At 38.4% G+C, this 14,605-nt stretch overlaps 1 protein-coding gene across 1 annotated transcript in view; it reads right to left on the bottom strand.

The window, feature by feature from the left end:
• Positions 1 to 72: 72 nt before the first annotated feature.
• The window catches only part of pappaa (pregnancy-associated plasma protein A, pappalysin 1a), a gene marked incomplete at its 5' end in the record, with an annotated part of 160,837 nt that continues 146,304 nt past the window's right edge, over positions 73 to 14,605 (bottom strand). The window contains one exon of the mRNA XM_079815957.1: positions 73 to 1,548. Coding sequence (XP_079672083.1) covers positions 1,444 to 1,548 — 105 coding nt within the window. The 3' untranslated portion in view covers positions 73 to 1,443. The remainder of the gene's footprint in view (positions 1,549 to 14,605) is intronic.

Below are 14,605 nucleotides of genomic sequence, written 5' to 3'. Positions count from 1 at the left end.
TTATGGTGATTTTGCGTGTATCAAGTCATTCTGATTATGCTGAAGCTATATTATTTTCTGTTTTTTTTTTTTGGCAGCACATCCATGGCACAAGCACCCACAGCATTTTAACTTGTTTCAAATGGGCTAAAAACACTTACACGTGTTTAAAAAGTTGGCACATGTGCGGTAAGTCACCTTTTCAAAGTGGTTTTGACTGGCATATAGCATGAGTATCTCCATTTGTTTTCGGTATTAGGTTATCAGGGTCGATTTAATAATGAAAAGTAGTCCATAGTACTGTGTGATTTGTGTGAGGAACAGACCAAAGGTTAGGTTTAAGTACGGCACCTTTGGACGTCACACCGCGGTTTAATGTCATTGGCTCCCATGGGTGTTGTAACCAGAGAATGACATTTGAGAGCGGCAGCAGATGGAAATCTTTCATTTCAGGCTCTACAGCTACGGCTTCAGAAGAACTCATTCTGTGGATATGCTTATTTTTTGTATGTTTTCAAACGCCAAAATAAACACAAGGGTGAGTAAATGATGGAGTTGTCAGGTTTTGGGTGAACTAACCTTTTATATGAAATAAAAAGGTTCATGACAATGGCCTCTACATTCATATATTGTGTCTATTATGCATTCTGACCAGATGAGTTCAGATTCAGCACTGGCGCTGTAATGGGAGGTCTTCGGTCGTTGGCGGTCATATTGATCAGAGGTAAGTGTTAAGGCAGACTGACGACACACTAGATCATGGCCTGCATTTTCCTGTTGTCTGTTGTTTGACTAATTAGCAGCAATCGTAGCAGCAACAACAGCAGCAGCAGCCATGCTAAAGAAACCAATTCATTCTCACGGATCTGTCCGTGTGCATTTTAAATAAACCTCAAATCACAATTATTTCATAAATAGTGTGCGACGGGACCTGCAGCCGTTCCCCATTGCGCATTTATATTTGATGGATTTCGAATTGCTTCATTGTAGGAACATCAAAAGAATGGGTGATTAGTCTTTAAAAACGGCCTGTGATCATGTGATTGCTCTCCAGCCAACCGGGACCAAGTCTTTGTCCGAAAACATGAGACAAAGCAAAATAAATCAAGCCCCCTAAACGGTGGAGTTTTTTCAGCCTTTGGTCAAATCACATCAGGAAATTCGACGGTATGGAAAGCCATCTCTCGTATTTTTGTCCCGGTTCGCTTGCTTTATTTTTTGGGGGGGTTGGGAGGGTGTCGTGAGCGATGTTGATGCTTCTACACAAACCAGCTTTGGTCCTTTTTTTTTTGGGAGGGGGGTCATGGCATTGGGATCCTTTTCCAGACGTATTATAAGAGATAGCAGGTAGACTTGGAAAGGATGAACAGCTATAAGAGGAGAGGTACAACTGTGAAGCAGCAGCATTTCTGGGAAGAACATCTCATCCTGTCCCAGTCCGCGCACCGGCCTTGGTGGAGCGTCTTAACCGAGCGAGTGCAAGGGCTCGCCCTTTCGGTTCTCCAAGGCTTTGGGGTCCCGGCAAGCGCACTCTCTTCGGATATCGCAAGACATGGGGAACGGGATCACCTTGAAGGAGAAAAGAAACACACGTGTTAAGACGTCGGTCAAGACTTGGAAAATTGACGAGCCCCTTGGAGGGATAGAAAATAGAATTTGAATGGCGTTCGGCACTTGACGTCACAATTGAATGTTGGCAGTGCGTCAGTGACACCAGCTGCGGTGCGTCTCCCTCGAGGCAGGCCTCAGCTGCTTTTCTGGATAAAATGCATCTCCAGTCGCTCAAAACCAGGACCATATGTGCAGTTCGCATTTGCGCATTCACTTAGCGATTTGTCTCAGCCACAGCGGCCGGACAGACTGATTTGTTCATGACGTGAATTCATATGCCAATTAATCTTGGTGCAAAACAAAGTGGATTTTCTCATTCATAGCATCGTTTGTGGAGTAATATCCTGTCTGTTTGTACCAGCAAAAAGGGTCACATCAGTATGAAATCTGGACGAAACTGAATGTAGGTTGAAATGTAACAGTTCGTTGTGGTTATGCTCATAACAGGAGCAACAATAATGGCATAAATGTCCATCACAGTGTACAAAACAATCCACCTGGCAACAAGTTGAAAATGCTACCGATATTACAGTAATATTAATACTCCAGTTCTCAAAAGGTCTTCACTACAATCAATAATGTTTGTATGAAACAAGAGCGCGAGTCTGCAGTGTGAGGCCTGAAACTAGTACAATTGATGACAGTGAATACTGGAATAGGTTACGCTTTATTTTAAGGTGACGTAGTTATTGTGTACAATTAACTACATGTACTTACTATAGAGTTACGGTTAGGGTTGGTTACTTGTAATTATGCACAATTAACTGTTATTACTATAGTACATGTAGAAACCAGGGCTTGAAATTAACACCCGTTGTATTTGCTCCAGATGAATATTGTTGGTGTTACAGTGCTTGATTTTTGCCGTGAGATTGTGTGCATTGCACATAATTTTACTCATTCCCGCAGATTTTTTGCTCATACCCAAAGTGCACCACATAAAGTCGCCTCTCAGCACTAAATGTAGTTGTTTTCCGCTGCTTATTGCGCTTAAAATGGTCAAATACACAAAAAATAATGTCAACATTTTAAGTGAATGTACTGTAAAAATCTAGCCTGGATGCCAGCCGAACTTAGCCCCGCCCACAACATTTGAGTTCGGGAACTTCGGTCTGGACTTGATCCGTTGTGGATCTATCCCCTACTAACTATCCCCGAACAGACGCTGTTCGGACCAATCAAATTATCAGGGCGGGCTTTAGACCATGATGGACAGATGATAAACAGTAACGTAAGCATCCACGTCACCAAAGAGCGCTTGGGTTGATCTTGTTCTAATCCTAAACGGAGAACATGTTCGTATATGCATTCACCTTCACCATTTCTCTCAAAAATGATGATCGTGTTGGTAAGTACTCCCTGTATCCTTAAATTCTTTTTACAACAATGGCAAACATCGTTTACACTTACTTATTCCAGCATGCGGGCACAGGGTTGCCAAGTTTTCACAACAAAACCCACCCAATTGCTACTCAAAACTAGCCCAAAACAAGTCCAATAGCTTCCCAGGGGAGGGTGGGGAGCATTTGGGGGGTAAAATATGTTTTTTTGGCAGGGTTGCCGGGGTTCCTGGGTCTAAATTTCACATAATTGGGGTCGCTTCAACCCGCGGACATGGAAAAACAGCACATCACTGTGTGCAGTTGAGTTCTGTTGGCATTTGACAACTAACGTTATGCATCACTCCATTGCTCTGATTGGTTGTAGGTCTATCCATTTAAGGTCTTTCCTGGTTCGGTTGAAACGCCCCATAATCACAGCCCAACGGAGCAGTATCCAACTCATATTTTGACTAGAATGGAGTATGACAACGTCAGGCTAGTAAAACTCCAACTCACACATATTTAGACTAATGATTATGTTTTAGTTAACTGAACAATAAAATGCAAAAACGTTGGCTTAACCAGTGAAAAGAAGTTGGTTCAACAATCGTTGGACCAACTTAGTATTAATTGTAAATTAGATTTGTAAATGTGAGTTAACAAGCATCCAAGTTGCAACAAGTTAACAATGCATTCTGGGTGCATCATGCAAAACTCATCCATGACTCCCAGAATGCATTGGGGCATGAAGCATGTCACCATTGTTGAGATTCATAGGCTGATTCTTGATGTCTTTGGGAGTGAATCTCACAGAAGGTCAAAGTGCTTAGTGTACAATCTGTTTTAAACCTTATTCAGCTTTTCTGATTAAAACCGTGCTGGATCTTTTCTAGAATCGCAATAAAACAAAGTTAATAGTATATTGCTCATATTAAACTCAGTCATAAAATCAGTGAATTAAGCCACTACACAATGATTATATTGTTATCATCGTGCAGCCGACAGCATCTGATTGTGTTTTCAAACTCAGTTACAGCAGCCAGAGAAACACTAACATTACAAAGTCGTCAGACTGCCCAACTAAAGAAAACACTGATCACCATCATGGTGACATACTAAACTATTTTCAACACAAAATCAAAAAACTATAAAAACTCATTCAGCTGAACAAAAGATCTTAAATTGGAAGACATGTTACCTTACTCAGTTTATTGATTTAAGTGAACTACTTTGAGTAAACTCAAAAAAAGCTGTGCAGCAAGTTGCCTTACAGTTTTAAGTTATGTCAACTTTTCTTTTTTTACAGTGAGAAAGAAAACGCATGTGTAACATTGTAATGGATCCGTGCGTCAGGTCTTAAAGTGACAGCAGCCTAATAACATGCTGCCAAATTAGGATATTAAAAATATCCATACGCAGTTTTTCCCCATGGTATTGATGTCAAAATTGTGGCCAGTGAAAATGCTGAGTGGCTAGTAACTTCGGAAAAAAATTGGTCGCCCTGTAGAAACGTGTTACTACATCACCTTAAAATAAAGTGTTGCCTTGGAATATTATAATAAATGAATACAAAGTATGAAAGTATACCAGGGAGCTGCATAATAATATGCTATTTTGATGGTCTGAGGAACCAACAATAACGTTTTGCAGGCATGTTACCCAATTTAATTTTATTTAATTGCTTAATTTAATATGATATAATATTAATTAGAAATCCAAATAATATTCAGATACTTTATCAAAAATTCAGTGTTATTTTAGTATTATATTTGTTAACATTTTGACGTAGCTTTTTTTATATATTCAGTTTGTTTGTTTTTTTAGTCCTTTTGTGTGCTTTAGTCATTTTTATTTGCTTTTATTTACTTTTATTCTAGTTATCTCAGTACTTCAATTTAAACTTATTTATTTCAGCTATTTGCCAAGGCAATATTTCTCATATTCACATTTAAGCTTTTCTTCTAATATTTATTGTTGAATTAATTTGTAGCTTTACTTCAGTTACAGAAAACAACTTTTAATAGTTTTAATCTTAGTTAACGGTAACATTTACACTGCAGGTTTTGATGCACAATTCCGATTTGTTGACCATATCCGATTTTTTTTGACAGCCCACTTATCATCTTTTAAAACATCCGATATTTGCATTTAAACAATACACTGGCGAAACAGCCCAAGACGTTCTGGCCCGGAAAAGGAAGTAAAACGGCATGATATGCAATGGACGCAATGGATACAGATGAAATGATTATTCAATGTTTTGCTTTCCGCACTCTCTTTAAAGGTCAGCAAAACGTACGACTCGCATTTACTGGGGAACACATGGCAGACGCAAATGCACGTATCCGAATCATATCGGATTTATTACCACATATGAGTGAGGCCTGAATCCGAACTGGGGATATCGGATTTCATGCGTTTTTTTTCCTGCTTACACGTTCACATGTCATATCCGATCTGTGCCACATGAGAGGGAAAAATCGGAATTGGGTCACTTGAACCATGCAGTGTAAATGGGGCCCTTGTTATCTCACATGGTTTTGTTTCTTAAATAAATGTAAGGATGTTAAGATATGTTTACAACAAGACAAAAGTGATTGAGTTTTCAACTTTTTCTGCATTTTGGCCGTTAATTTACATGACGACGGCATTTTGGGGGGGCTGAAAACACAAGCTTTTGAAAAGGGCTTTTAAAGTGCAAGGTTTTGAAAATGATGCCTCCATGTAAACAACAAAATCATTAATTTGTGCAAATGGTGGCGCCATGCGCATGCATATTAAGTGTTCATGGGCTGTTTTGGGGGGTTTTGACAACGTTGCCGTCTGTTTTTAGTACATCACTGTCGTGTATACATACCGTCTAAAAGATGCTGGGTTAAAAATAACCAAAGTTGGGTTGAAAATGGACTAACCCATCAATTGGGTTGTTTTAACCCAGCGATTGGGTTGTTTTAACGCAGAAATTGGGTTGTTTTAAACAAACATTTAACCCAACCGCAATTGGGTTGTTTTAACCCAGTGACTGGGTTGTATTAACCCAGTGAATGGGTTGTTTTAACCCAGTGAATGGGTCATTTTAACCCAGCGGTTGGGTTGTTTTAAGCCCACATTTAACCCAACCGCAATTGGGTTGTTTTAACCCAGTGAATGGGTTGTTTTAACCCAGTGAAAGGGTTGTTTTAAACCAGCAATTGGGTTGTTTTAACTCAGTGAATGGGTTGTTTTAACCCAGTGAATGGGTCATTTTAACCCAGCGATTGGGTTGTTTTAAGCCCACATTTAACCCAACCGCAATTGGGTTGTTTTAACCCAGTGAATGGGTCATTTTAACCCAGCGATTGGGTTGTTTTAAGCCCACATTTAACCCAACCGCAATTGGGTTGTTTTAACCCAGTGAATGGGTTGTTTTAACCCAGTGAAAGGGTTGTTTTAAACCAGCAATTGGGTTGTTTTAACTCAGTGAATGGGTTGTTTTAACCCAGCGGTTGGGTTAAATGTTTGCTTAAAACAACCCAATCGCTGGGTTAAAACAACCCAATTGCTGGTTACATTTTTTAGAGTGTACCCTGAGAAAAAGATTCCGGTAACACTTTCTCTGAAGCCCATGCGTATAATGAATTATAGCCGTGATTTGGTTGTTTTTACCCAGCTATTGGGTTGTTTTAACCCAGCAATTGGGTTGTTTTAACACAGCCATTGGGTTGTTTCAAGCAAACATTTGACCCAACTGCAATTGGGTTGTTTTAACCCATCAATTGGGTTGTTTTAAGTAAACTTTTAACCCAACCACAATTGGGTTGTTTTAACCCAATGAATGGGTTCTTTTAACCCTGCAATTGGGTTGTTTTAACCCAGTGAATGGGTTGTTTTAACCCAGCAATTGGGTTGTTTTAAGCAAACATTTAACCCAACCGCAATTGGGTTGTTTTAACCCACTGAATGGGTTGTTTTAACCCTGCAATTGTGTTGTTTTAACCCAGTGAATGGGTCGTTTTAACCCAGCGGTTGGGTTAAACGTTTGTCTAAAACAACCCAATCGCTGGGTTAAAACAACCCAAATGCTGGGTTAGTCCATTTTCAACCCAACTTGGGTTGTTTTTAACCCAGCATTTTTTAGAGTGTACACTGAGAAAAAGATTCCGGTAACACTTTCTCTGAAGCCCATGCGTATAATGAATTATAGCTCCATTTATACTTATTAATGAGTAAGTAATACTATTCTATAAATATATTTATAAAGACTCATTAAGACCTATACTGCATTATAACAACAGTTATAGTTACATTAATATTAGTAATAATTATTAGTAATAATAACAGTGTTTTGCTAGTATGTATCATAAAAAAACTGAAAAATTCAACCGTTTGTATTAATGATTTCTGTTTTTTTCATTATTTATTGCAAGAATTATTGTGCATTACATTCAAGTAAACAACTTAAAATGTATAATGAGCCCCATTTTTAACATTCGCTTTAGGAAAACTGCATCCAATGTTTTCATTATTCCATCAATAATGCATTTATAGATGTTAGTAACTGTATTATTATTGCAATAAGTATTTATAAGAACACAGTACGGATATTAATAACAATATTCTCTTATTTGACAGAAATAAATCTGAATGACTAAAAAGTCATTGTAACTATAATATTATAACATATTAGCAATGCAGGTCGCATCTTCATAAATACATTCATGGAGCCATACAACTGACTAATTAATACTCATAAATCAGTGTATAATGGATTATGAGCATGTGCATTGAAAAAGCAAATGCATGACGTACAGTAAACCGAAGTGTCGTTCACTCAGCTGCGCATAATAGCACCAAATTAATAAAAAGCACAGTATATTTACCCGTTTTCCATCATGCGCCGTGCACATTTGCGATGACGTAAGATGAACGTAAATGCACCAGGGTTCGATAGAATCAAGTTGAGTGTGAAACCAGACCAACGCTGCGAAAAGCCAAAGGCAACATGTGCCAAACATCTTTCCAAACTTGTAATGAGAAGCGTTTACAAACCTGTTGAGTGTTTGAAACAACCTACTTTTGAGATGGGATGTGCTTCACATCACAGAATGAGGCAGAAAATGATATTGTTTTATTATATTCTGTAAAGTGATTTGCTGTGTAGAGAAGTGTAGCTCCAGTTCTCTTTTTCTCTCTCTCATTGGATGCATAAGATCTCCTGACAAAAATTACGCACAGACATTACACACTCTAAAAAATGCTGGGTTAAAAACAACCCAAGTTGGGTTGAAAATGGACTAACCCTGCAATTGGGTTGTTTTTAACCCAGCATTTTTTTTAGAGAGTACACTGTTTTGTATTTTATAGCATGTTTTGCATTTTTCAGACATGGTAACAGACGTTTTATACATGTGCTACAAATGTTTGGCCGGTGCTACAAAACTTTCAACCTCTGTAGCACCAGTGCGATGTGCAAATGAAGATAACGTACAGCCCTGTATGAATGTACACTCTAAAAAATGCTGGGTTAAAAACAGCCCAAGTTGGGTTGAAAATGGACTAATCCAGCAATCGGGTTGTTTTAACCCAGAGATTGGGTTGTTTTAAGCAAACATTTAACCCAACCGCTGGGTTAAAATGACCCATTCACTGGGTTAAAATAACCAAATTGCTGGGTTAGTCCATTTTCAACCCAACTTGGGTTGTTTTTAACCCAGCATTTTTTAGAGTGCAGTCACAGTTTTTTATTTATTTATCATAATTTAATATTTCATAATAAACCCTTAGACCTTTCTAACTATATGTTTTCTGTAAAATATAATAATAATAATAGTAATAATTGTTATTATTATATTTATTCTTAAATACACTCTAAAAAATCCTGGGTTAAAAACAACCCAAGTTGGGTTGAAAATGGACTAATCCAGCAATCGGGTTGTTTTAAGCCAGAGATTGGGTTGTTTTAAGCAAACATTTAACCCAACCACTTGGTTAAAACGACCCATTCACTGGGTTAAAACAACCAAATTGCTGGGTTAGTTCATTTTCAACCCAGCTTGGGTTGTTTTTAACCCAGCATTTTTTAGAGTGCAGTCACAGTTTTTTATTTATTTATCATAATTTAATATTTTATAATAAAACCTTAGACCTTTCTAACTATTTGTTTTCTGTAAAATATAATAATAATAATAATAATAATAATAATAATAATAATAATAATAATAATAATAATAATAATAATAATAATAATAATAATCATTGTTATCATTCTATTTATTCTTGAATACACTCTAAAAAATGCTGTGTTAAAAACAACCCAAGTTGGGTTGAAAATGGACTAACCCAGCAATTGGGCTGTTTTAAGCATACATTTAACTCAACCTCTGGGTAAAAACAACCCAATTGCTGGGTTAGTCCATTTTCAACCCAACTTGGGTTGTTTTTAACCCAGCGTTTTTTTAGAGTTTAATTATAACTGTTGTTGTAATGCAGTATAGGTCTTAATGAGTCTTTATACATATATTTATAGAATACTAATACTTATAAATAAGTATAAATGGAGCTATAATTCCCTACAAGCATGGGCTTTAGAGAAAGTGTTTCCAACATTTCAGCCGTGTGATCCTGACGGAAATGGCATGTATGACTAAGTAATGAAAACAAAACATGTTTGTGTGCGCAGCACTTAGTCTTTCCAGAGCCATTTACCTGTGACGCTTTTACAAGCATGAACTGGACACATATCAAAACCAGCCGTCATTGCCCCGCATGGCATTTCCTGTGCTCCCGTGTGCCTTCCCTCACGTTCGGACACATTCAGATTGGCTTTTGCTAACCTTGCTGAAAAAACACCCTAAGGTCATTTACTGGCCCATCCTGAGCAGCCGACAAGTGCCCCAAACCAGCTCAGGGGATCGTTATCAACCAGCCTAAGTACTTTTCAGAACTTCTTTTCCAATCGTCCCCGTTCCTCCCATCTCACGACACACACAACCTTTTCCCAGTTCTCGTTTAGCACCCTTTCTTTATCGCACCATCAGACTAAGATGTGGGTGGCAAATTTAACATGGTTTCCTCTGCCCTTGACCCTAGGGTGGCTGGACCAGCTGCCACATCTGGGGCTCATCGATGGTGGCTGGGAATGTCAGCATGGGGCAGAGGCCAGTCCAGAACACACACACACACACATACACACACACACACACACAGTTCCCTGACGTCACGCCGCACGACCCCCCACCTCTGCAGGGCGCCTGGCAGAACGCACGTATGTGTCAGACTGCAGTGGAAGGGGCTGGGGATCGGGGCGCAGACGGAGAGCTTCACAACAGACCAGAATAATGTTGGTCTGCACTGGGGCTCAGACACGCACGTCACGTCGTTTCGAAGACCGTGATTTATTACATTCAAAACTGAGGGAGAAGGCAAATGACATTTGGTTATTGTTTGAGAAGCAGCAGTCGTTTGTTATACTGTCTATTGCGCTCCTCATTTGTACAAATTAACTATTGTGTTTTTATAAACTAACATACAGTCAAAACCAGTGTTGGGGGAAACGCATTACAATTAACTTGAGTTACGTAATAATATTACTTTTTCCAAGTAACTAGTAAAGTAACGCACTACTTTTCAAATTTACAACAAAATATCTGAGTTACTTTTTCAAAAAAGTAACGCAAGTTACTTTTTCACTGCTCTCCTGCCCCATGTTGAGAAAAATAAGTGCAGAGGTGTGTGTGTAAACATGATGTTTATAGTTCTAGACTAAATGTGAGCATTTTTTTATCTCACTTGCGCAATAAAGATTCAGTACTCCTCAAAATGAATAAAATCAGTACTATGCAAACCTCCAATAATTTAATGTTAAATAAAACAACAATTTTTATGCATTTAATCTACCTTTATATTTAATTTACCAATGTCTTGCTGCTGACCTTTGATGATGAAAATTACTATATTTTTACTTTTTATTGGTAAATATTTTTTCTCCTGCATCCTATTCTCCCGTTATCCAGAACTGCGCCCTCTACTGGTCATGCAGGAATCTGCATTTTTACCTCAGCCTGAGGCTTATTATTTCAATTTTGGTATAAGAGGTCTTTCCCTTTGCACAAAAATATAACTTTTTTGTTATAAAAAAAAAACAAAAATAAAAACAAGCCCAGCCCAGGTGAGAAAAAGTAACGCAAAAGTAACGTAACACATTGTTTAACTTAATCAATGTCTCTCTGTTGTCATTGATGCATGCTCTGTTCCCAATAGGGGATTTACGCTGCCCTCCCAGTTTAAAAAATGGGAGGTTGTCCCCAGAATCTGCTGCTGTTCCCTGTCTTGGCATTTCATGGAGCTCATGAAAAGGATGGGGAATTTAGAACAGAGCCATATCGAATATAAAATTTAGCAAAATATGCCAATAAAAAGTTGACTAAAAGTTTGTCTATGGTGTTTTTGACTTAAGTGGACCTGTCTGAACTGTGATAATGTGAGAAAATGTGTCTGAATACATTTTGGTTTGACTGTATATTGCTCATAGTTAGGTCATGTTAACTAATGCATTAACTAATGTTAAGAAATGAGACTTTATTGTAAAGTTTTACAATTAATCATCAACTCTTTCCATGTTTTCACTGTTATATGGTAGGGGGCGCTGTTACACATCTTCTGAACGAGTACTGAATCTCCTGATCAAAACACAGGTGAAGAAGAAGCAGAAACAAGCAATAATAACGCAATCATCAACATTAAACGGCATTTAAATCAAAACTGTCTAATGTTACGGAATGAAATGTCGCCCCAGGATGAGCTCTAGGACTGTGAAGCTTTGGGGTGTTGATGGACTCCATCTACTCCATCTGTGTTTTGATCATCGCTCTGAATCTCATCTGGATGGAGTCACGATTTTTGCTCAAAATGTTGCTTTTTTTATGAAACAGAGCAGAGGCTCTACTCTTTCTTTTGATATATTGCATGTTAAGATATTGCGAAAATGATAAAAAACGAAATTTAAAAAAAAAACTGATGTGGAAAGAGTTAAATAAAGTTAGCTATGTATTGAACATTGGTTCGCTGTTGCGTCCGTAGCGTTTCCTTCAGTTCGACCTGGTCCTCGTGTGCTCAGGCCATTAAACATGTGGAAAGTGGAGTCATGGGAAGCACAGCCTTCAGTCTCAGCCTCGATAGGGGAAACCTTGTTGTGAAACTCTCGGAAACTCTCTCACCCATTTTTTGCTGCAGAAACAGCAATCTTGCCTCAATCTTGCACGCTTGGCACTTCATTGACACTTTTCCCTAAAACAGTTTAGATTAAAGGAAAGAATTTGGAAAACTGAAAAGCTCGTTTGGAGATGTGGTTTTATAGCCGTAAACTTTGCAGGGTGAAAACCAACATGCGTTGATAATTATGTCTTATAAAAAGGTAAGAGACACACATTTGCTACCGCCACGACTGCAGGCCGGCCCCTGGAGGAGTTCCCCTGCGCACATTTATTACCTTGGCACAGTTTTGGGTGTTGGGAATGCAAACAAGAACCCACTGAATTCAGGTTGTCCCTCATACATCTTAAAAGGGACTGAGAATCTGAATTTGGGTGTTTAGAATTGTTGGCTTTATTATTTTATTAAAACCTGTTGTGTTATTTAAATGTAAAATGGAAGATTTGCCGAGGCTGTAAATAAAATAAAGATTATTGGAGTATGTTATATAAGAAATTTTACTTTAATTCAATGTGTTACATGCAGGGTTTTTTGTGTGTGAAATCTACTAGAAATTTCAGAGTGAAAATGGTTTCAAACAACAAATTTTGTAGGTGCAAAACAAGCTATGTGTCGAAATGCAATGATTAGCGATTTCTAACCATATGATCATAAGTAAAAGTCATCAGTGAGGCAAAAACTGACAAGCTAACATTACAAGGTTAAGTCCTTCTACACTCTAAAAATGCTGGGTTAAAAACAACCCAAGTTGGGTTGAAAATGGACAAACCCAGCAACTGGGTTGTTTTAACCTAGGGGTTGGGTTAAATGTTTGCTTAAAACAACCCAATCGCTGGGTTTGTCCATTTTCAACCAAACATGGGTTGTTTTTAACCCAGCATTTTTAGAGTGTAGTTCACCAAACTTGAGAGCTTAAAATGAAAACCTAACTTTTGATGTGTTAAAGGGTACATAACACACAGTTTCTACCAGTCTCGTTTTAATAATTGAGTACCTATAGAGTAGTATTGCATCCTTCATATCTCCGAAGAGTCTTTAGTTTTATCATATTTATAAAAGACAGATATGCTGTACCGATTCTTTCATGGAGGCGTACAGTAGGTGGAGCTAAAGAGTCATGAGCACACACACATCATGGCATTATCCCTGGATAACTTTCAATTAACTAAACATTGGTGTTGATCACATTAAATGCACTTAAGCGCCGATTGCCAACAAAACACACACATTTGATGCAGTTTCACTCATCGCCCGCGGTTTCCACTCATGACCGGAAATGAACACACACACTTGCAGAACTCCAGAAAAACAAACTGCATCCACTGTACCCTTAGTGCTGGGTTATTTGGGAAGCTGAACAAGGTGATCTTTTCCTCACAACCAGAAACACACTTCTTTAGTGACATTGTTGATTTTGTGCTCTATAACACAATGCCAGCGCCGCCAACGGCTTCTGTAATCCGAAAAAAGCTTGTTGATGGGCACGCTCTTGCTCTCACTCTGGTTGATGTGTGTGTGTGTGTGTGTGTGTGCACTCATCCGGGAGAAGTGCCCATACAAGGAATTCCGCCCTTTATAATGTCATACAGGGCCAAACTCGAAAAAACTTTCCGAAACATATTCAAATCCTGAAGGAGTGTATTTGGCACAGATATACTCTGTCATACATCGAACTCGTTTTTTGAAATGTTGGCCATATTTAGCATGAGAATCAACTCTTTAACAGTCTAAATAAGTCAGAATTCATGAAATAGCATTAGACCCCCCCCCCCCCCCTAACTCTTTCCCTGCCATTAGTCGATTTTTCCGGCTTTCCATGATTTCCTTGTTATACGGTAGGGGCGCTGTTACACATCTTCTGAAAGAATACAGAATCTCCTGATCAAAACACTGCCGAAGAAGAAGCAGAAACAAGCAATATCATATGTAAGCAGATGCATATGTAAAATAACGCGATCATCAACATTAGAGCTTTGGGGTGTTGATGGACTCCATCTGTGTTTGATCATCGTTCTGAATCCCATTTTGATAGTCTTTGACAAAAACACGATATTCCCAGATTTTAGCTCAAAATGTTTTTTTAAACTTGGGCTACCCATATTCAATTGTTGAAAAAAAAGAATGGATTAAGCTAAAATAAAATGGGTCTGTTTGTTTAAAAGCAGAGGCTCTTTCTTTATTTTGATAAGTTGTATGTTCAGATATTCATACAATGAAATATTCTGGGGGCCATGAAACTTTTGTGAAAATGATCGAAAAATGCTGGTGGGGAAAGAGTTAAAAACCTCCCATCCTCAGCCAGAAAGGAATCTCCTCTAAATAAAACTGAAATATGCCCACCGGCCTCCTTCCTCATGCCAGCAGCTTGTAGTGATTAGTAAAGCGTCCTGCAGTGACCTTAGATGCTGTTTGACTCGCACCTTCAAAGTCCCCGAGAGGAATAATACACAGCCAGCCATCCAGAACATCTTAATACGCAAACCTTTCAGAGAACATGACGAGAG

This window comes from Gobio gobio (genome assembly GCF_949357685.1).
Source record: "Gobio gobio genome assembly, chromosome: 4".
In the NCBI taxonomy this organism is placed as follows: Eukaryota; Metazoa; Chordata; class Actinopteri; order Cypriniformes; family Gobionidae; genus Gobio; species Gobio gobio.
This window is presented reverse-complemented; position numbering and strand designations above follow the sequence as displayed.